Source organism: Aedes albopictus, chromosome 3 (genome assembly GCF_035046485.1).
Source record: "Aedes albopictus strain Foshan chromosome 3, AalbF5, whole genome shotgun sequence".
NCBI lineage: Eukaryota > Metazoa > Arthropoda > Insecta > Diptera > Culicidae > Aedes > Aedes albopictus.
In genome coordinates, this window is record NC_085138.1 from 447,431,211 (window position 1) to 447,454,824 (window position 23,614).

At 40.6% G+C, this 23,614-nt stretch overlaps 1 protein-coding gene across 1 annotated transcript; it reads right to left on the bottom strand.

The window, feature by feature from the left end:
• Positions 1-18,830: 18,830 nt before the first annotated feature.
• LOC134291085 (uncharacterized) lies at positions 18,831-22,736 on the bottom strand. Its single transcript, XM_062858369.1, has one exon. The coding sequence runs from the start codon at positions 22,734-22,736 to the stop codon at positions 18,831-18,833; it is 3,906 nt and encodes a 1,301-aa protein (XP_062714353.1).
• Positions 22,737-23,614: the final 878 nt, after the last annotated feature.

Genomic DNA, 23,614 nt, shown 5'->3' on the forward strand with positions numbered 1-23,614 from the left:
CTTCAGTCGAGTCAAGAACAAGCTCTGATAACGACCTTACAGTTGAGGTCGAAATACGTATCTGTCAAAGGATGCAAATTCTTAGTGGAATTCAAAGGAACAGTACTTAACAAGATTTTCTTTTTATTTACAGATATTCCCTTAACAAGCCCAAATACATCATCATCATTCAACCCCACCAGTGCATTTCAACCCACGTTTCCCTACATTCGCGTTGCGTTGTGCAAATATATGGAAGTGCTCCGTCCGGGCCTGCTACGATTGCCTCCGACCGAGAGCGGCACCGGTCACTACGATCGCATCGGCAAAACTTATCAGCAAACAGCAAATTCTCTCCTTCTTCTCTCAGCTAGCTAGGTACACATCGAAAGATCGAATACGCTTCGTAAATTACGAATGGTATGGTAATAAAAAATATGGGCAACAGGACACTCTACCAATAAGCGGCGGAAAATCGCGCACTCCATCCAGAGCGAGCCTCTTGTTCAGTGGTTTTCAAATAAGGAGCTGAATGAAATCCCAGGCCAAGATAATTCGGAAAGTTGAATGTTTGGTCGTCTGCGTTAAGTCAGTATGGAGTGTCTTAATTTGAAGACAAACTACATCAACGTTTACAAGTTTATTAAGTATAAAAAAAATTTCTAAGAAATTGATTGTATTTGATTCACTCTGACTGAACAATTTCGGAAAAAATGCAACCAATTACGTAGAGTATTGGTTCCCTTATTAAACATGTGACTTCCATTTTCATCCTACGAAAAACGAAATGTTCTAGTCTAGTCTAGTCTAGTCTACACATACACAGCCATTCATTGAAAGAATCCTGGAAAATGATAGAATCGATTACTTCCATCATTTTTCTTGTCATTATTAATGATTGCAGTACATCGGAGATGCATTACAAGCATTAAAGCGGCCAGGCCTACTGTGCAGCGTTTTTAATTTAACAATGAAAACAATGAGTGGGGACATCTCATACCAACCGAAAGGTTAAAGGGGGTCGCCACCTTAAAAAGGTTGGAAACCCCTGGTCTATATGATAATACACCCCTCCTGGAACCAAACATGCTACCCAGTTAAGCGTAACACGACCAATTTAACAGTTTTATGAAAGTTTTCGGTGTCAAAGTTGTAGAAGAAATCAGGCCAAACATGTCTAAAAAGGTCCTATCTGCAGAAGAGAGGCTCTATTTGGTTTCACTCTCTTTCGATAATATCTCAGATGTTTATTTGTATTATGATTGTCTCCTTGCATTGAACGATGGTCAAAAGAATCGTCTTTTGATTTGTACTGTAAAGTAGTTGAACAGTGTACCATTACATTGCAATAATTGAAAGAGAAAGTGAACAAAGAGAGCCTCTCAAATGCAGATAGGACCTATTGAAATGTTTGGCTTGAAATGTTATTTAGCTCCCTTTGCAATACAACCACTGCATCTTCTACTTATTCTTGACATTACATCCCTACTGGAACATACTCTTTAAACTTCAAATGATATGACAGAAGAAAGCAGTGGAAGCGAATTCGATTTCATGTGATATTGTTAGCACACGCAAAATAATCCGTTCTTGAAATCGTCAACATTTAGTCACGTTCTCTAGAACAGAGCAGAACTCAGTTTACGAAAATACACCATGAATAAAAATCACGGATTCGAGAACATAGTTCCGTAAACTAGAATGTAACGCTTGCGTAACGCACCGCTTGGAGCCAAGCAAAGCCAAAACAATCACGTAAAGCTTAGTTTCTTGTTGCCAAGTAGAGCGCTCAAGTGAAATTCCACCTTTTTCCGCAAGTAATTTTGACAACTGATCCAGTATGGGGAGAAACGTCACTTTTCCTTACGGAATAATAGCGCGGACTATTTTACCGCAAGGAAAAGTGACAGCTCCATTAGATTCGCACGGAAGGCGTTACGAGTGTTACAGTTTTTTCCTTACTTGCCATCTGCGAACTGCACAAGTAATTTTGAAGCGGAATCATTACTTGACCATTACTTGTCCTATCTTTTTGCACAGTACGTACGAAGTGGAAACTAGCCATAAACAAGAACTATGTTCTCGTTAATGAGATTCGTGTTCATGGTGATAAAAATTCAATTCACGAAAACTGGATAACTGGAACACGGTAATGGAAGGACAACAGGAGCTTTTTTGAAAGAAATCAAAGCTGAGTTTGCGACATTTTATAAAGCACCGCTAGTCTCTGCTTACACGATGAAATGACGGCCACGAGCAGTATTTCAGATATTTTGAACAATTTTGCACTTACCTTGTCAAAATTCTCGTCTCCTCACTTTACAGCAGCAATAAAAAAAAAGAAAACAACGGATACACTTTCCCACTGCGGCAAACTGGAAGCTGTGCGCGTATCACAATATTTTAAATATTTTTGCAAATAGCACTAGCTTACCAATATCAATGGATCATTGAAGCCGACTTTTCCGCTACTCACCACATCAAAACAAAAGCGCCACCGTATATGAACGGTAACACAGTGACAGCAGTCGAGTTACGTCAAACACACAAGGCTACGGTGGCGCTATCTGTTCATTTCATAGCGGCCGTTTTAGTTATTTTAGTGATCCATTGGCGAATTCCAAGTTAAAAGTTCCCTCCAGTAACCCAAAACTTCTTCTATATCTTAAGCACATCTCAATCTATTATGAATTTTGTCACTAGTCTTCAGTGCACGTACTGGTGTTTTTGCTTTTTTTTTGCATTCCTCTAGAAGTTCCATAGTTTATCCAGAAATTTCTGTAGGGATTCCTTCAAGAGTTCTTCTGGGGATATCTCAAGACGTTCCTCAAGGGATTTATCAGATAATTTTTGTGGTGATTTTTTTTTGCAGGTTTTCGTCTATGGTATCAGGTATCAGAAGGCCGGCTCCAGAGGCACGTTATCCTCCATTTGGGACATTTGTGCCATCGCCATACATATAAGCCTATTTCATCATTTACCTGAGGGAATGGGACAAGGGATGGAATGGGATTAGGAAAGGGAAAGGTGACGAGATAGGAAGGGGTGCCCTAGAAAAGGGAATGAACGCATAAGCGCAATGAAAGCTTATAGCCCATACCACAACGGGTTTAATCAGTGCCCTGAAAAGAACATTGTAAAACGCATATGCGTAAAGAGAGCCTATAGCTCATTGGAGGTAGCTTGTGACGTCATGCCACTTTCAATATGACATTGAAAGCCACGTCATCGAAAACATCCTCAATATTCAAGAAATCACCCAAGCAAAAATTACGTTTGAGCGAGTGTTTCTTGAAAACGTATACAACTTTGTGTAAAAGAGTCATTGTGGACATCCCAAATTGGGAAGCATGTGAGTTCACATGAATAGGCATGTCAGCCAGACGAACATCACAGATGTGATTATCGACAATGCGTTTCAAGCATTTCAGAAAGAACGAGGTAAGGGGCTGTCCATTAATTACGTAAGGGAATTTTTACGATTTTTCGACACCCCCTCCCCCCCTTGTAAGATGTTTTGTATGACAACCCATTTTTTTTTTGTATGGCGCGTAAGATTTCTCAAACCCCCCCTCCCCCCATAAACCCTTACGTAATTAATGGACAGCCCCTAACCAGGAACTCATTCCTTCTTTATATAACGCACGCACCCTTTCGGGATAAAACTATGGAGTAATTTCACGCCATGAAAATACCCAATAGCAAACTACAAGAGTTCAAAACATGTTTGAAATACTCAAATGTCTTTGGAGAAAAATAGGATAAACCCCCATTTGCACCTGGAGATTTGAAGTAAGCAGAGCTTTTTAGGGCCCACTAAGTCGATTATATAGCTATAATTCTCAAGTGGAAGCTAGAGATTCGTAACTATACAAAAGAATGGTGAATCCGAAGATATTTTGAACTTGAACAGATCAGAGTTCCATTCAGGAATACCTCTTGCGGTCCGCACAGGCCGCAGAGGACAAGCTTCTTTCAAAGCAATAGTTATGGTATACCACAATGGAGGGGGGTTGTAGGTACAAAACCACATTGGAACTCTCTTGGAGTAGCAATAAAAGCGAGTTATCCATAAAATGTGGTCGCAACCAATTAGTATAGGGCACCTAGTTTGTTGAGCAGGGACGCCTGAATGCGCAAATTTTGCGAAGGAACACTCAAAAGTGCAAAGAAGGTCAAATAGAGACTCCTCATCTGACACATTCCTATCAGCCAACTCATGACAAATTCTGCTAAAATGCAGAGTTTGGTTAGGTGCAATTCTATATTAAGTTATCCATGAACTGTACTACCTAATTAATCCATCAAACTGAGGCACCTCAAATTAATATTTGAGCTACTTCAGATGGTGTAATTATCGTAGCAATACTGCCAAATATCAGCGAAAAGATGCTGAATACAAGAGCTTGCTTGAAGGCATCCATAAGGAAATGTTGAAACATACTTTTAACGTTATTCTAAGATATAGCATGCTCGAGGCACGACACTTCATTTATAATGAAAGAACTAAACTGGGTTCACAAGGTAACCTATACAGAAGTTACCCTAGGAAAATGAACTTTTTGAAGTAGAGCCACTTGGGCTACGCACGCTTTTTACGCTGAAAATTGATCAGAGGTTTCCTAGCCGTAGCCACTATCCAAACTAGACAGGATTACACTCTTCACAATCACAGCACAAAAAGGAAACTCAAACGATAAACCAAATCGGTGTCAATTGAAAAACGCCAATGGCGAAAACGCATTAAGCGAAACCATATAGGTAGTAATGTAACATTTGAAAAATCCCGCCCTTATTTAGCCTCAAATTTGAGACTTAAGAAGGGCAACTGATTATCTCGGAGAAACGCAAGGTCCACTGCACCATTGCTCCGGTTAGCGCAGTAGGGGCGTAATACTGTGGAGGGGACGCCCTAATTCTCCACAGGCTCCGTTTGTGGTTAGATTTTTCTTAGACCCCCCCCCCTAACCATTCATTCCTTGCCACGGTAAGCATAAAGCCGCATAACACCATGAATTAGAGGTCACCTGTTTAGTGGACTCTTACCACTGGATCAGGCGGTCCTTAGTGTTATTCTACAACGGGAAAAAAGGGAGTCCTGTCAACGGGGGCAACCCATACCACGAACGCAGAGATGTTGCTGTGGCTGAGTACTTGGAGGCCGTACAGAACCTACACTTTACAGTCTATTCAGCTGCGGTGGCTGTTGTAAAGACGCTGGGATTGCGAACACACCCACATGAAGACGATGAAGATCGCACACGCTTCAGCACACCAGTTCATTACCGGGGATATCACTTATCCGCTGCCGAAGGACCAAAACACAGCTGATCCACAAAAGTGCGGACAAATAACGTGCCTCTCGAGGAGTCCGCACAAGGTGTACGGCAATAGCGAGGGTGATACAAGACCACTGCGATGTCAACAACGTGATGACTGAAGAACGAAAAGGGTATTGAAAAAACACGCAAGGCTGCAAAGATCAGGTCATCATAGATGCAGTTATTGTGGGTCAAGCCGCCGAAAAGTAGAGGAACGTGAGCATGGCGTACATCGACTACAAAAAGGCGTAGGACTCAGTGCCTTCTCAAGGTACCGTAAACCGGGGTCAAATTGATCTCCGGGTCGAAATTGATCAGACGTTTTTCGGTTAGATAAAGCATACTTTAAATAATTTCCCTTCAAATATCGTTTAGTACTCGATTCCTACAGAACGATACATGTGAAGAAACTATTAAAAGTATGCTCAATCTTACTGAAAATCGTCTGATCAATTTCGACCCGGAGATCAATTTGACCCCGGTTTACGGTACTGCAGTTGTACATGGTAGACGTGAACGTTTTCAGGCTAATACAGCCTACAATGGGGATGCGGAGCACGTCCCTACAAACTACCGACGGAACAGCTGTGTTGCGTTCCAGAACTCTCAGCATCAGGAGGGGGATATTCCAAGGTGAGACCTTTAGTTCGCTATGGTTTTGTCTTGCAATACAGAGCACCCAACCAATGCAACTATAGCTATCAACCGAAAAGTGGGAGAAGGAGCACAAGAATCACTCATACCATGTACGACCTATATTTATGTACGACCTGAAACTATTTGCGGAATCACTACAGAGGCTGCATCAACTGTTGCCGATTGTGACGGTGTTCAGCAATGGCATCCGGATGGAGTTCGGAATTGACAAATGTCGATCAGTCCATTTTGGTCGAGGTTAAATAATAGATGCTTCCTGCAACTTAGAGGCATTCGTCACACAGCAATCAAAAAGGAGGACAAGTTCTTGCATCGTGTCATCTGTGTTACGACGAACTTTCTGTGAATCGGCAACCAGGTGAAGGCGATCAGCACGTTTGATGTGCCTTTGTTCATCTACTCTACAGCTTTGAAGTGGTAAGCTGCTCCCATTCGCACTCCCATGTGAATAGGAAACCCAGCAAACATGGAACTGTTATGTGAACAGGGGCGGTAAAGTAGGCCAAGACTGACCTCGAGGCGCTAGAACGAGCAGTACGAGTGGCGTTCATCAAACGCGCCACTCAAAGTCGTTCATCGGGAGAGTTACCCTGCAGTAGGAAGAAGAGGCATCATCGATATCCAGGCACTATATGTCTCCCAGATCCAGCAGCTGCGGACATATTTCGTAGAAATCAAGAACCTTCACGAAAAGTACCGCACTGTATGCGAAGTTAAACACGGTTAAAGCACCCTACATCGTGCCTAGAAAAATTATCAACTGAACTACGACATCAAGGCAGTAGACGAGATAATCGTAACGTGGAAGCATCAGAAGAAGTTGCATGGGACGCATCCCATCAACTGGAGCTCGGGCACATCGATAAGGCGCGCCGAACACGTGGCTGCTGCGGAATGACCTCTTCTCGGAAACAGAAGGTTTCATGACAGCCATCTAGGACCGGGTAATTGCGACGCAGAATTCGGCGGTACATATTACACGAAGACTTGGAGGTTCGCCGCAGGAAGTGCAACTCAGTAGGAGAGACGATCGAGCATACCGTTGCAGGCTGCTCAGTGTTAGCCAGGATCAGCCTACCTTGATCGTCACAACGAAGTTGTCAGTGGAGATGCAGCGATTCTCGGTCTCTATGACAACGTTTTTTCTTATTAACATTCCCTTCTCTCCTCGATGACTGTAAAGACGTGGTCGGCACTATTATTGACCTTACTAAAATAGAGAGCTGTGTTCATTGAGAATGTTAAGCAATCTTAAGATAAGATTGAATACCTCGAGAATACCTTGAGAAATCCCTGGACGAATCGACAGAGGTATTCGTAGAGGAATTCGTAGAGGAAGTTCCTGAATGAATCGCAGGAGAAAATATTTCGGATAACGCAAAAACAGCTCAGAATGATGTATCTTGAAAAATCACGAAATTTGAGGTGTCGCTTGGCGGTATTTGTTTACTCTCGAAAGATGGATCCCGAAATCACCGGAACCGGTTTCCCGGAAAATCCGTATATCGGATCCAAAATGGCCAGTAGCATTCCAGACAACGTTTGAAATTCCGCATGACAGTATTGTACTATTTCCAGAACTTGGCTTCGGCACTGGATTTCGGAAAATCGGTAAAGTGATTCCAAAATGTCCAAATGTTTCTAAGCGACATATTATTCTATCATTCCAGTTCACTTAGGTTTGAAAACTGAACTGTTCTCATATCTAAAATTCACCTTTTCCAATATGGCCAATTCCAACGAAAAGGTTAAAGCGACATATCGAACACAAGTTTGAGAACCACTGCGAATATCGACGGGGTCATCACTACAGTAGCAGAGGTGACAGAAGACTTAGTAGAAAAAAAAAAAAATAGAAACGATATTACCCTTCGTGGCGATAAGGACCCTCTTCGGTTGTAAAATAAACACGAGAGAATAAACCAACTCATTGTGAATCTCAATTCTCAATGAAGTTACATTGAAAGCGGTTTAATTTTTGCGATGCGCTCACGTTCCTTCTTCTTCTCTCACGGCGATTTGCAGCTCAAAAGGATTTCCCCAGTCTAGTGTCTTGATTATAGACACTATAAATAGACTAGCGCAGACAAATGATGAGTGATGTGAAATCCTCTGCAATCTGAGGTATCTATAGAGTCTATAATCTCAATAGGGCACTGCATGAAATTCTCTCCTTCTCTTTCACTCTTACAGAAATTTTGTAAACAACAAGGCCACGAAACTTCAAAATCCCATACAAAATCAAAACAGTGCAGTGCCCTATAAATGGGAAATTTCTTGCCCTTTGATCGCAGTAGGTACGCAGTTGAAAAGTAGGTTATGTCATTTCAAATGGCTCTCACTGTAGAAAGTTTCTGTAAGGAATCGGTCAAGAAATTCCCTGAGTCATTTCTACTGAACACGAAGTTGAACTTCCGAATGAAACAATCGTAGTTTGACCATAGGTGGCAGTTGTTTGTCCGGCACGATTCTAGTCTGCTTGCATATACACACAACCGTTTCAAAATCCCCACTCTAATCAATCACTCGCTCGCGAACATCGGTACATTGACTTGATTTGTCAGTAATATATCACATCGCATTATCAGGAACAACGATTGATGTCAATTCGACAGCACATAATCTATTTGGTATCGGCGCTATTCCGTAGCACGTTTGTAGGAGAAAATGTTGAAAACTTGATTAACAATTAGTAAATGCGCTGTTTTCAACATCATCTTCATTTTTCATCAAGGCGTTTTCATCGATCTAAGACCAATAAAACCTAAAAATATAGAAATACTGTAGGGCGTCTTATCGGCCGAAAATTTTCCAATGTGACGAAAAGTGTAATCACACATCGATAAAGAAGCTTTATTGCTGTCAACGAATTGATCAAGGGTGGCCATGAGAAAGCTCCAAGCCAAGGTGGTCTAATCCTAATCTTGTTTCAGTAGGTACGACATAAAAACAGCTGCATTCTTTATGAAAAGTGATGCTCGTTTGATTCATGAACACTAGCGAACCTCTGGTGGTGAAAAGCAAGTTTTTTTTTGTGTACAGCGAGTATAGGGCAGAAGCGTGACATGCTTTGATGATTTTTTTTCATGAAAATTCAATCCAGGGAACCTTTTTTTTGGTATGAAATTACATTAGGGGCTGTCCATAACCGTAATTCACGCATTTTTGATCATCTTAGACCCTCCCCACCACTCTCTTCGTAGATTTCAGTCAATATTAATTTTCCTAAAATTCTACGTAGTTTATAGACGTGTTTTTTACGAAACGACTAATACATGAATCAAACATTCTTATGTGAAACGTCTTTATGTGAAGTGGCCCAACCCCTAAACGTAATAGTCAATAGGATGTTTGCAAGGGACGACTAGATTCATGTAGAACTCAATTCATGACAAGAAAACATCATCCAAAGTTCCAGAAATCGTAAATCACCTCCTGCTGGTCTCGTGTGTACAGTACCGTGTTCATGAACCGGTCAGGCGATTATTCGTGGTTTATTGGACCGATCCATAAAACACTTGTCAGAGCGAATTCAACGATTGCTTGCAAAGTTTAATCTAAAAGCGGACCCTCAAATTTGGAACCGAAACGAGATGCACAATTGGCTTATGGCAGTGTTCAGTTTTGCGATAAGGCCCGTCGCGCAAGTCATTACAAGCCGTTCAAACGAAGACAATGTAGTGCTACAGACAAACAGACACAACACTTGAATTGCTTTTCTCGCACAGCTCTGGGCTCTTCGTACATAAATGTCAATTGTTGCCGATGGCGGCGATGGTGGTGCCTTCTGTTGAGCGAGGGTGGTTCCTCAGTAGGAGAATGTTGGAATGTGTTGGAGCGAGTATGAGGCTTCACTCATATTGAATGATTCCATCTTTATCCATGGTTAGCGCTGCTATAAATAGATTTTTTCTTTTGAATTGGCTTCTTTAGGGGTGTTGAGATAACCCCAAATTCTGAATCTGCACGCCAAACTTAGCCGAAATCCAAATTTTCATGAATTTTGGTGCACGGGAACCTTTTTAAAAATCAATTTGAAGTTTGTATGGGAGCGATTTGATGAATCACCCCTCGTTGCATTTTGTACTGGGCGGAGCTGTCAAGCAGTTGCCCAGCTGTCAAAAGGTGATTTCAAAATACCTCTTTGAAATTGATTTTAGGTATCAATATAAAGTTCTAAAAATCTGAAAAAAATCATACTGGCTCAGAAAAAGGTGCTCTTTCGCATGAAATTGAAAAATAAATATTTTTTTCCTAATTAAAAAACCCAATTGGAATCAGGGGCTCGTTTCGCTTTTGCTCTAGTTTATGATTGGCTAAATACGGTATTTTTAGAGACGACTGACAACGATTCTTCAATTACGTTACAAATTAAGAGTAAGTTCATATATTTTGTCTTTTTGTCTGTGGCAACGTGATAACTAATAGAACAAACATTACGGTTTATAAAGAGAAGCACAGCCTCGACAGATAGCGGTTTAAACTGCATTGGTCTGAATGGTTTAGTTTATTAGCAATAAGAAAGCTAGATGTTTTTTCAAGTGTTGAATTTCACCATAAATCAATCCTAAAATTAGTTTTCATTATATTGACAATGAATCGCAATTAGATAGTTTAAGCCACATAAAAAAGGATGAAAGTTGTTTACTAATAAATATTTCACATTAAACATCTTCTTCTTTGTGGCTCGACGTCCCCACTGGGACTTGGCCTGCCTCGCTTCAACTTAGTGTTCTTTGAACACTTCCACAGTTATTAATTAAAGGGCTTTCTTTGCCTGCCATTGCATGAGTTTGTATATTGTGAGGCAAGCACAATGATACACTATGCCCCGGGAGTCGAGAAAATTTTCCCGACCCGAACGGGAGAATCCGCCGTCTCCGGGTAGGCGTTCCATAGCCTTAACCACTAAGCTAACTGGAGACCACATTAAACATATTGGAATTATATAACCTAAAAATATGTTGAACCGAAATCTCCGTCGAAAGCTGCATGACTCATTTCATCGCTTCGAATGTTAAAATTTGTTATCTTGAGTCATCTTTTCTTTGACAACGCAAACCATTCTGTTTGAAACTTTATCAGGCCTGTCAGGTCATTGTTGACGAAAATGGGAATATTAGTGGTCGCCTTAATGGAAATTACAACAAAAATCACTATACAAAATGTGTGATTCAGGAATGCCTTCAGAAATTCTTACAGTGACTTCTACATACAGGGATGCATCGAGTTCCTCCAGGAATTTCCCTAAACATTTACTGAACATTCTTCCGGATGTTACGATTAGGGATTTATTTTAAAAATTTATCCTTCAGGATCTTATCCACGGATTCGTTCGAAAATTCATGCAGAAATTACTGCAGACATGCCTTCAGGAATTATTTCCTGTTTTTTTTTTAGGATTACTCCAAAAACTTCTCTGAGAATTCCGTCATGAATTCTTCCAGGGATTCCTTTGGAAATTTTGCCCGGGGTTTCCTCAGGAATCCCTATTGAGATTACTTCCGAGATTTCTCTTGGGGTTTCTTCCTAACATCCATCTGCGAGTTGGTCGAGAGTGGGATTCGATCCCATGTCCTCGGTGTGATAGTCACGTGCTTTAACCATCACACCAGGTCTCCACAGCTGCTTCAGAAATTTCTCCAGGGATTTTTCTTCCAGAATTCAATCAGAAATTTCTTCAGAAAATACTCCAGAGATTCCTTCAGAAATCGCTCCAGGGTTTCATCCAGAGATATCCCAACAGAATTTCTCCAATATTTTTTAAAATAATATAAGAAGGCTTTCCTACAAGAATTTTCATCAGAAGTTCTTTCAGAAACCTTACCAGAGATTATTTAAGAAATTTATCCAGGAACTACTTCAAAATAATCTCCAATGAATTCTCCAGGAATTCCACCATAGATTTCTACAGGAAGTGCTCCAGTGATTCCTTCCCAATTTTTTCCTGGGATTCTAGAGATTATTGCGGGAATTCCTCTTAAGATTCCATCAGAAATTCCTTCAGGGATTTCTTCTCGAATCCCTCCCGGCAGTTTTTTTTTAGGAAATTCTGTTTTCCTGAGATTCCTTAGAAATTTTCTCCCGGGGATTTCTTTCGGAATTCTTATTGGGTTTTCTTCTGGGATTCCTGCTCTGGAAAATCTTTCCGATTTTTTTTTTCAATTTGGTACCTACAGGAACTCTGTTCAGAAATTCTTTCAGAAATTCTACCAGTGATGTTTTTCAGAAATTTATGCAAGGTCCTTCAAAATTTTCTCCAAGAAATCCACTAGGAATTCCTTCAGGTATTGCTTAAGAAGTTCTACCAGGAATTTCTTCAGGAACTCCTCCAAGGATTCTTTCACGAATTCTATCACGAAGTCCTTCAAAAACTCTTCTTGGGATTTCTTCAGGAACTCCTCCTGGGATTCTTTTAGGAATGTCTCCTGAGATTCTTTTAGGAATTCCTTCAGTTAGAGATCGTTTCAGAAACTCCTCCAGGTGTTTTCCAGGAATTATTCCTGGGATTATTTTTTCAGTAATTCCTCCTTGGAATGAATAAGGGTTTTTCCTGGGATTTCTTCAGGAATTCCACCCGAGATTCCTTCGGAAATGCTTCCAGAAATTCCTTCGGAAATTCCTCCAGAAATTCCTTCTGGAATTCCTCCAGGAATTCCTTCGGGAATTCCTCCAGTGATTCCTACAGGAGATCTTCTACATATTCATTTATAAATTTCTCCAGGGATGAATTGCAAAAATTGAATCTGAAATCCCATTTCACATTTCACCTAGGATTACTTCAGTAATTCTACCAGGGATGTCTTCAGAAATCGCTCCTGGGATTCCTTCAAGAATTATATTAAGGATTCCTCCAGAGATTCTTCGACAAAACTCCTCCATTATTCCATATGAAATTTTTCGAAGGTTTCCTAAAAATATTTTTTTTCAATAACTCTACCAGAGATTATTCTCGAAATTCACCAAAGGGATTCAATTAAATATTTTGTCCAAAGAATCTTTCAAGAATGGCTCTAGATCGCCTCAAAAAATCCTTCAGTTTTCTTCCTGAATTCAATCAGGGATTTTTTCGGGAATTCTTTCAAGCATTCTTTCACCAATTCTTTCATGGGATCCTTCAAGAACTCTTCTTGGGATTCCTACGGGAGTTCTTTCTCTCCACAGTCCTCCTAAGCTTTTCAGGAATTTCTTCTTAGATTCAATCAGGATATTTTGTAAGAATTCTTCGAGAATTCCTTTGCAATTTCCTTCAGGAATTTCTTCAGAAGTTCCTCTAAAATTCTTTTAGACATTTCTTCAGGGGTTCCTTCTGTGATGATTTTTTTTATTTATCCTGAATCCCATTTGACATTCCACCTGTCATTACTTCAGTAGTTCTACCAGGGATTTCTTCGGGAATTTCTCAGGGATTTTCGTAAAACATTCTGTAATGGATTTCTGTAATGGAATTTTTCAAGAGATTTGTCTTGGAATTCTGAGAGTTCTTCAAGGATGTATTCGGGAGCTTGATCAGGGATTTCTCCAAGGGTTCTTTCTGCGATTCTAACATAAACTTATCCTATGTTTTTTTTTTTTAATTGTTTTTCTAGGTTTCCTCCAGGAGTTTTCTTGAAGAATTCATTTAGGAATTCTTGGAAAATTCCATAGAAAATCTTCAGGAGTTTATCCATGAATTCTTGTAACAATGACTCTAGCAGTTCCTGGAAGGAATTTCTTCAGACATTTATTCTGCGAATCCTTCAGGAATATATTCAGAGATCATTTATTTTATTTTTCATATAACCTTTGAGATCTTATCTAGATTCTTCTATGAACAATTTCAGTGGCTCCTGCAGGAATGCTTCGAAGAGTTTCCTTCAAAAATTCTTTAGGCAGGGCGGCCACTCAGACCGGCAAATAAAATTCCCGGGTTTTTCCCGGTTTTCCCGATAGCTTTTTGAAATTTTTTCCGATTCTAAAACTGAATGATTTACAGTGAAAATAAAACGCAACTTACTAAGAAAAATTTAGGAGAATTAATATTGAATATTTTCAAATCCTTGGATTTAACATAGTATTCATATGAACTTGAAAATAAGTATATATCTAATTTCCTTAGTATTTAGCTAAGTCATGTGTTGTTTGTCTCGTATCCAATGATGGGCATTGAAATTACGACATCTTCATTAAAGATTCTTAAATTGAAATTTTAAGATGACCAACTAGTTTAAATTATGCTGTTGTTTAGGCAAATAAAAATAAAAAGGATAATCCTGGGGGTCGGAATTCTCAGAGAATAGACTATGATTATAGGATTTACGAATCTAATAATAAATGGATTTCTTAGTAATATTTCAAAAGTCTCTTCTAAAAAATTCTTGGTAAGTTCGTTTGGGAAACTATTAGGCAATAACAGAATGCCCAGAAAAAAATAATCTGAATGAACTTCTGGCGGAATATCTGGAAAGATAATTCGCGAAAGAATTTTGAAAACGATTTCTAGGGAAATCTTCCGTTTCCCTATTTTCGATGGTCATTTTCAAGACCTCTATGGTCTTGAAACCAGTGGAGAACTTTATGGTAGCGTAAATGGCTACTGCAGAAAGTCAGGCAGGTTACTTTGACTGAAATTCTAGGAGAAATTTGAGAGATCAAAGAAATCTTAGATTTTGTCTGATAAATCGTCTAGCTTTCAGTTATTTCATCAACGATTGCAATTTCTGATGACATTTTCAGATATGTCAGGAATTTCTCCAGCAATTCCTGAAAAAATAGATTTTGAGAAAGTATTTCCCCAAATGGTAGAAGCAGATTCATTATTTGGGATTTTTTATTTCCATAAATCATACAACTTTATTGCTCCAAATGCTCACGCGAGAATTTCAATTGGAAGTTTAACTAGAAACTACGAATACTCAAAATTCTCGAGAATTTGCGGAACCAGGAGTTTTACCAGGGACTTATGCTAAAGCTTCGCCAAAAAGGGATTTTTCCGATAACACTAGTTTACAAAATAAAACGAAAGTCGTGAACTTCTGTCAACGACCAAAATTTTTGAAGCACAATTTAGCACTGATTTCGAAACCGCGCTTCAAAAAATTTTAAGTGGAGCAGTTTTTGAGTTTTAGCTCAAAATAGAGTTTTACAACTTTTAAAAATATGGAATTTGCTAAAATTCAAATATCTTGTGTTTTGTTCAACCAATTTCAAATCTTTTTACATAAATTAAAAGCTGAATACAATGCCATTAGATCATCTGAATGCAGGTTTTGCGTCAGATTGATGAAATTCAAGATATTGGCGAGATTTAGGGACGATCTCCTTAAATTTTAGCCAATTTTCAAAAAATAAATGTAGAAATGTTTTTTTTTTTTAATAAGAAAAAAACAATCTAAAAATTCTTTCTCAACGTTTATTTGACATACCATATGTGGGCGAGTTACAGTAAAAAATTCAGCACAATCGGAGCATTGATTGCGGAGAATGAGATGTGTGAAGTGAGCGACGTTGCTTAAAGATAGAACAAAAATCGATTTCAAATCATCAACCTTGTATGGGAAGTCGAAAAAATTTCCGCTCTACTGTAATTTTTTTCCTTCGCGTTTTCGAACTCAGGGCATGATTCTACACCAAAAATGATCATCAGCATACCGAGTTCAAAAATGCTGTAAACTAGTGTAACTTACACCTAAACCTTATTTTACGTCTACTATTGGCTTAGCGAAAAAAAATTCTACCGGCAAAATAATGATCAAAATACACATTTTTATATTTTTGTACACTTCTCCTAATCACGAAGATGTTTTAAAAAATATAAAACTGTTGAGTTTGCTCATTGTCTTAGCGGTAGATTTTTTTGTCGCTCAGCCAAGCATGGACGTAAAAAGAGGACGAGGTGTATTCCGGCTTTCTCGGAACATTTTTTTTTTTCACCTGTTCAACATATGAGCACATCAAAGAACTTCATGAAAAACAACAGAAATCTTTCAAACAAAATATTAGAAATACTTTTATGAACTACACTAGGCGTGCTTTGAGGTATTTCATCTGATATTAAAAATCCCTTTTAATATTCTTTCAAATGTTTTCACTAACTATTTCTAAATTGTAGGAACGTTTTCACCAGAATTACTCATCCAGATTTTATAATTTTTAATTTGAATTTCTTCTTGCAGCAATTTACTCATTCATTCAAAATTTTATCAGCATCCTATCCAAATTTCTTAAAGACTTTTCGCACAAAGGACAAAGGCTATATCAAGTATTCTCCTAGAGATTGTATAAGGTTAATTTTTTTAGAAGGAAGTTATAATTTTGGTTATGTTTTATAAAACTTTTATATGACGCTTGATGTTTTCTGGAACATGTACATCCTGAAATGCATAAGTGTCATATGAATCTATAAATATTAGTATGTGTCTCAACGAGTATTTTCACCAGAATGTTCTTTAGAATATCTTTAAAATTGTTCAAATTGTGATGTTAGGTAACGTTCTCGTACTTATGCTTCTGGAGACTGTACAAATTTAAGAATTTTGGAAATTCCCGGTGGCTAGCAACAATTCCCGAGGTTTTCCCGAATTTTTCCCGGTGGCTTCGAATTCCCGAGGTTTTTCCGGTTTTCCCGAAATTCCCGACTGGGTGGCCACCCTGTTTAGGGATTCCTCCAAAAGGTTGTCAAGGGATTCTTGCAAGAATTTCTCCAGGAATGCTTCGAGGAATTCCCCCAATGATTGTTTTAGGAAATCCTTTACAAAATTTCTCTAGGGATTTATCCATAAATTTCTACAAAGATTCCTCTTTCCAAAAAAAAATCACGGGGTTACTTCAAGAGTTTCTCCTGCAGTTTTTTCAGGGATTTTTTAGGGAATTACCCAGAGACTCCATCAGGAATTCCTACAAGAACTCCTCCAGGGATTTTCCAAACAATTTGCCTGGAACCTTTCAAGAACTAATCCAAAGAAGCCCCTTTTTAAATTCTTCAAGGAATTTCTGTAGAGATTGCATCAGGGATCTCTGTAGGTATTTCTTCTTGTACATCGACTCTTGGAAGTTCGAGTCTAGGAAGTTCTCCAGTAATTCCGAATGATATTCTTCCGGAGCTTGTTTTACAAATTCAGGTAACCTCAATGGTTTTTTCAAAGATTTCTTTAGTAAATTATTTTGAGAATATCTTTAAAGAAATTTTCCAAGAGTTCCCCCAGGTATTCTCTTCAGGAATTATTCTAGGGATATCTCGACGATTTCCTTCAGTGAAGCATGAGGGTTTTTACGTGGGATTTTCCTGAATACCTCCAAGAAATCCTCAAGAGATCCAGTCGTGAACACACCAAAAGTCAGGAACTTTTTAAAAGTAAAGTAAAAACACGTCTGATTGGGTCTAACGATTCAAGACCAGTTTCGTGTTCAAAAGAAATAGCTCATTTCTTCCCAACTACGTACTGTGATCGAAGAATAACAGATTCTTGGGTGATTCAGGTAAGGAATTTCCCATGCATCAAGATAGGCCGAGAAAAACCTTCTGAACTGCAAACACCTCTACAGACAAAATGAATATTTTATAATTTCAAATACATGCCTTACTATGGTACTATAACATCCATTCCTTAACCGTAAATTTGATTAACCCTCCTAAGATATTAGGTGACGATGGCGTAGTGCACATTCAGCGTGCCGGTTTGGGTCATATTGAGCCCAACATCCTACTAGGGTTAACTCCTAAACTATGTACGGCTTCGGTAAAACGATCACCCGGATTGGGTTTAAATGTAACGAGATTACCTTCTTTTCTAGTTGCTCTCGTACGAAAGGATGCCTCAGATCGTTATGTTTACTTCGAGATTAATAACCGAGCACCTTTTTCGCCAACCAGACTACCTCTAACGTTGCTCCGGACAGAGTCATTCACCTCGGTTGTGTATTGTATTCTGTAACCCGGAAACAGTAAGCCATGAAATTTCGACGTATATGAAAGAGTTGTTTATTTTATCAAAACTAACAACTTTCTTGAAGAATTCCAACCAATTAATTCTCTATGCTAATGAAGAACCAATTCTCTATGCTGTCACGGTGAAAAGTTAGACGCTGGCACCACCTTTAATAAAACTATTACAAAAAAAATCAAATATCTCAAAAACACCAAAATATAGGGTATATGGATCATTCCTTGGCCTAATTTGCAAACCGCCTTGACAATTTTGACCATAACTCATGAATTAATAGCATTAGAAATAATATGTTGATCCTATTACACACTCTAGGCAATGCATGTTTCAACAATTGGAAGTAAACTAACGTAAATATTCAAGAATTTACTTAACTAAGTTGAAAAGATTCGATGTGATGGTATGCAACGTTGGTCTATGGTACAAAAATTGGCCTATTAGTGGATACAACGTTGGCCTATTGCTTTCCATGCACTAGAACCACTAATTATCTCATTTTTTCAATATTTCTGCTGAGGTATTATCTCTGTTTGTTCACCAATCATACTTTAAAATTACATTTTCGGAGCCAAATTTTCAAAAAACTATATGTTCGGACTGTATTATAGACTTCGCAGCAGTGCGTTTTTGTAGCAGCAGCTCAAAGCTGAAAAAATCCAATTCATTTATTATTTATGTTACATGATACAAAACAGGTTATCTTACATAGTCTTCTCCGCTAAATTCTCGCTCACAAACTCTGTCCTTAAAGGCGGTTTTGTCGACTCGATGTGCAAAGCTATTAGAGTCGTATAATTATTTATATAATTCATTAGATATCAATTAAAATTAAATTATTACCTCAATTAATAGTGGCAAATTCAACCCCACTTATTTCCACGTTGCGATTCTACCAAACTGTTTGCTCAACTGTCATAACATCATACGCATTTTCACACTATCAATACAATCAAACGTGATGCGGCGCCGTGATGCCAGAACATCCCCCACCCCGTGGATCCAAGTGAAGATCATCTTGCTCTTCCTCGGGTTCACGAGTCTTTCCTATCTCCATAAGCGCCAACTTCACCACTGGCCGTCTTAATAGCCCAGATGCGGTACGTACGATCACTTGCCGGACCCGTCCATCTTTCGCGGTTATGAGCTCCTCAATCCTTCCGCGGGTCCAAGTCCTTCTGTCGCCTTCGACAACATACACCAGGTCCCCTACTTGAACTGCTCGAACATCATCGATCCATTTAGAGCGTTTGTTGATTGTAGGTAGATACTCTTTTAGCCATCTGCTCCATACTTTATCGGCTATGTACTGACTCCGTAGGTAGCTGCTTCGCAACATAGCGCCGAGATCCGTCGACATCCTTAGCGGTTCATGACTTGGTGATGATCCTCCAATCAAAAAATGATTGGGCGTTATCGCCTCCAGATTTTCTCTATCTACAGGCATGTAAGTTAATGGACGGGCATTTACGAATCCTTCAACTTCTGCTAAAACTGTCAGCAAGACTTCATCGGTGAGTTTACGTCCATCGTCAATTGCCTTCATTCCGTCCTTAACGCTGCGCACCATCCGTTCCCACACGCCCCCCATGTGTGGCGCCGACGGGGGGTTGAACGACCATTTCGTATGAGCATCGGTAAAAGTTTCTGCACATGATTCATTGATTCGTTGGATTTGCTCTTTTAGCTGACGACTTGCGCCAACGAAATTGGTCCCGTTATCGGAGAATATTTCGAGCGGCGACCCTCGCTTTCGAACAAAGCGTTTGATTGCCATTATGCAGGAGTCCGTGGATAGATCAAAGGCGATTTCTAGATGGATAGCGCGGACAACTAGACAGGTGAATACCGCGACATATCGCTTCTCTTTGTGTCGCCCAACGGTCACTTCCAACGGACCCATGTAATCTATTCCGACATAGCTGAATGGACGAACATATGCAGTAAGACGTTGTTCGGGTAGGGGCGCCATCCGCGGGAAATGTGGCTTGCTCGATTTAATCTTGCACCACATGCAGTCCTGGGCTACTCGGTCCACCACAGCGCGTAGATGAGAAATATCGAACCGCTGACGAATTTCGTTTACAACGGCTTCCTTATTCGTATGCCCACAGATGCGATGGTAATGTTCCACCAGACGAGTCGTTATGAGATGGTCCTTTGGTAATATCACGGGGAAACGACAATCAAACGGTAGATATTTCGCATTAGTCGTCCTACCGTCAACTCTCATTACTCCAAATTCGTCGATGAATGGAGAAGATTTGTATATTTTACTCGCTCTGTCGATTTTCTTCCATTGCTGTAGCGGCAAATCTCGGTTATGAGTCAAGATCTTCACCTCATCCGGAAAACATTCGGCCTGTGCTATACGCCAAAGTAACTGTTCCGCTTTTAAGTATTCGCTCTGCTGCAGCGGAACTCTAACCGTTGGTGTTAGACATTTCAGGTATCGTTGTTGTAAGGATGTCGCTTCTACCGTTTCCGCTGGTTTGCCCTCAACTCGCAGACGACAATTGGAAACAAATCGAAGAACTTGGGCCATTGTACGAACAAGAATCTTCCATTTAGAAATTCGTTCGACATCTATGAACGGTTCAGGTACTGGTACGTGGATAAGTGCATAACGGGCCCGAAGTTCTTCCCCGGTGTTTAACGGAATTGCTTTCTGCGGTGGCCAATCGACCTCGGGTTGGTTAAGAAACAATGGACCATTGAACCACCTGCCATGCGAAGTTGGTTCGGTGTCTTTACCCCACTTTGTTAAGGCATCCGCTACGTTGTCCTTTGTGGGAACCCATCTCCAATTCTTAGGCTCGGTCAACGACTGGATCTCTCCTACACGATGAGCCACATACTGCATGTATCTTCTATGATCCGATCGAATCCATGAAAGTACCGTAGTTGAATCCGTCCACACGAACCGATCATTGACTTGAATTGTATGATTTTCGCAAACATTCTGCACAAGGCGTGCTCCCAAAAGTGCAGCTTGTAACTCCATTCTCGGGATAGATTGGTGCTTCAGCGGAGCCACTTTACTTCTTGCCATCACCAGAGTACATGTTACATTGCTGCCATCGAGTATCCGGAAATATGCAGCACAGCCGTACCCCGCTTCGCTAGCATCGGTAAATACGTGTAGTTGTAAAGTTCTACAGGCATCCTGTCTTGCACGGCTAAAGTAGTGACGCGGAATCTCCAGTTGGCCGATCCCCTTCAGAAGTTCAGTCCAGCGTCTCCATTTTGCGAATTCTTCATCTTGCACCTCTTCATCCCATGATACACCTGAACGCCAGACGTCTTGAAGCAGCATCCTTCCGTGCACCAAGTACGGTGCAAGGAGTCCCAATGGATCGAAGAGACTCATAATGCACCGCAGAGCCATTCGTTTTGTTGGTCTTTTATCTCCAGCAATGTAAGCAGCCAGTTCCCCTCGGAGATCGGTAGAGAACACAAAGACGTCTTTAACAGGGTCCCACATCATTCCCAGCACCCTTTCCCATCCGTCGCTTTTATCACAGACAAACGAAGGTCCTGGGGGTTCAACGGTTTGTCCTAATTTCAGCAACACTTCGGGACTATTACTCGACCAATTCCTCATTTCGAATCCCCCGTTTTTATGAATGTCCCTCACTTGTAACGCACGAGCTACTGCTTCGTCTGTGGTATCTGCACTATCGTAATAATCGTCCATATAGGTCTTGTCCACAATTGCCTTCGCAGCTTCAGGAAAAAGGTTCGCGTGCTCTTCAGCGTTGACCTTCAGAACGTGCTGAGCAGAGCAAGGCGAACACGTCGCTCCAAACGTCGCAACGTCCATCACGTAAACGTCTGGTGGTTGATTGAGGTTGAAGCGGAAGAAGAATCTTTGGGAGTGTTTGTCCACCGTCCTAATGCGGATTTGGTGGAACATTTCCCGAATATCGCCTCCAAAGCCAATGCGCCGTTCTCGAAATTTGCAGATTACAGAGGGAAGTGATACGAGCAGATCCGGACCTTTCAAGAGTTGGGAATTTAAAGACACACCATCTACTCGAGCGGCTGCGTCCCACACTAGTCGCTTTTTATTCGGCTTCCGAGGATGATGCACGACGTTCAATGGGAGGTACCAGACTCGGTTTGGATCCGCTTCCGCAAGTTCTTTCTCCGTTGCTTTATGTGCATACGATTTTTGGACATACTGTTGAATTTGTTGTTGTACATTGGCCTTCAATTCGGGGTCTTTCGCTAATTTGGTTTCCAAGCACTTCATCCTTTGCAAGGCCATGGCTCGACTATCAGGAAACTTGATTTCGTCGGTCTTCCACAAAAGACCTGTTTCAAATCGGTCACCCACTCGTCTGGTCGTCATTTCCAACATCCTTCTAGCTCTTCTTTCTTCAGCAGGTTCGGGCAATAGCGTCGGTGACACTCCTACATCCTCAAGAACAAACCGTTGCCGAACCATTTCGTTCAATTCGTCATCAGCAGGGCATTTGCAATTGTGATGGTTCAAGTGATTCTGCATTACTTTTCCACCCGGGCCGTAGATAGCCCAACCCAAGACGCTACGCACCGCGATTGGGTCGCCAGGTTGACCGATCTTGCTTTCTATAGGTGCCAATAACTCCAAATTTTGCAAACCAATCAGTAGTTTTGGAACTGCATTTGCATAGGACGATACTGGGACGTTTTGCAGATGATGGAAGCATTTGCTCAAATCCTCAAATGATAAGCTTTGTCTAGGGAGATTCAAACCATTGATCGTATGGGCTTCTTTGAGTAGGTGTCGCTCCTGCTTTCCTCGACCAGCAATTTCAACGTCCACTAGCCGAGAGTCCTTTTCATTTCGAACCACATTTGACGTCCATCTCATTTCTAATGGTTCCAATTTTCCTTCCAGTCCAAGACTACGCGAAACGCTGGATTCTATCAGGGTGAAAGAGGAGCCTTCATCGAGGAAGGCATACGTATCGACGTACCTATCCCCGTTGTATAACGTGACCGGCACAACTCTGAAAAGTACTGATTTTCCTACTTAACCATGGGTATGGCAGTCTGCTTGGACTTCAGCAGGTGATATCGGGCGATGTAACAGCGGATGATGTCTTGAGCGGCAACTACCAACAGTGCAATGAAATCTGGATCTACACTTCCAACGTCCATGGTCAAATAAACACACCTCGCAGAGCTTCCATCTTTCGGCGGCTGCAATTCGTGATTGGACATCCATCTGTCGAAACTTTTCGCAATTTCTAACACGGTGGTCAGTACGCTCGCATATTGGGCAAGGTTTCCTGTCGATGCCATCCTGTGAATCAAGCTCATTGAAAATGTGGGTGTTCAGATGACCTCGTTCGCGTGATTTCCCCTTTTCCTGCTTATTGACATCCGTTCTCGGTTGCAACAATGTTGTAACTTCGCTGGCGTCTTCAACAAGTGCTGTCATGAAGCCTCCAAACTCCTTTAACGTTGGATCTGGAAATGCTCGCTTGTGTCTAACCCAGTCTAGTTTGATCGCTGCAGGAAGTTTATCCACTAGCTCGTCGAGTAGCGCTGGGTTAGAAAGGTGTGCCTTTAGGTTCGCTGCTTCCAGACTATCGCACAACTGCTGCACAGCCATTCCAAAGTTCATCAACGTATCGAGTCTTTCTGGTTTAGGAGCTTCTACACTTCGAACTTTCGCAAGCAAAGTCTTGATTAAAAGCTCAGGTCTTCCGTATAAGCGCTTTAATGTTTCTATGATCATCGGCA

Coding starts and splice junctions, on each gene's coding strand:
- LOC134291085 (XM_062858369.1), bottom strand. CDS start 22,736: ATGAGATGGACGTCAAATGTGGTTCGAAATGAAAAGGACTCTCGGCTA.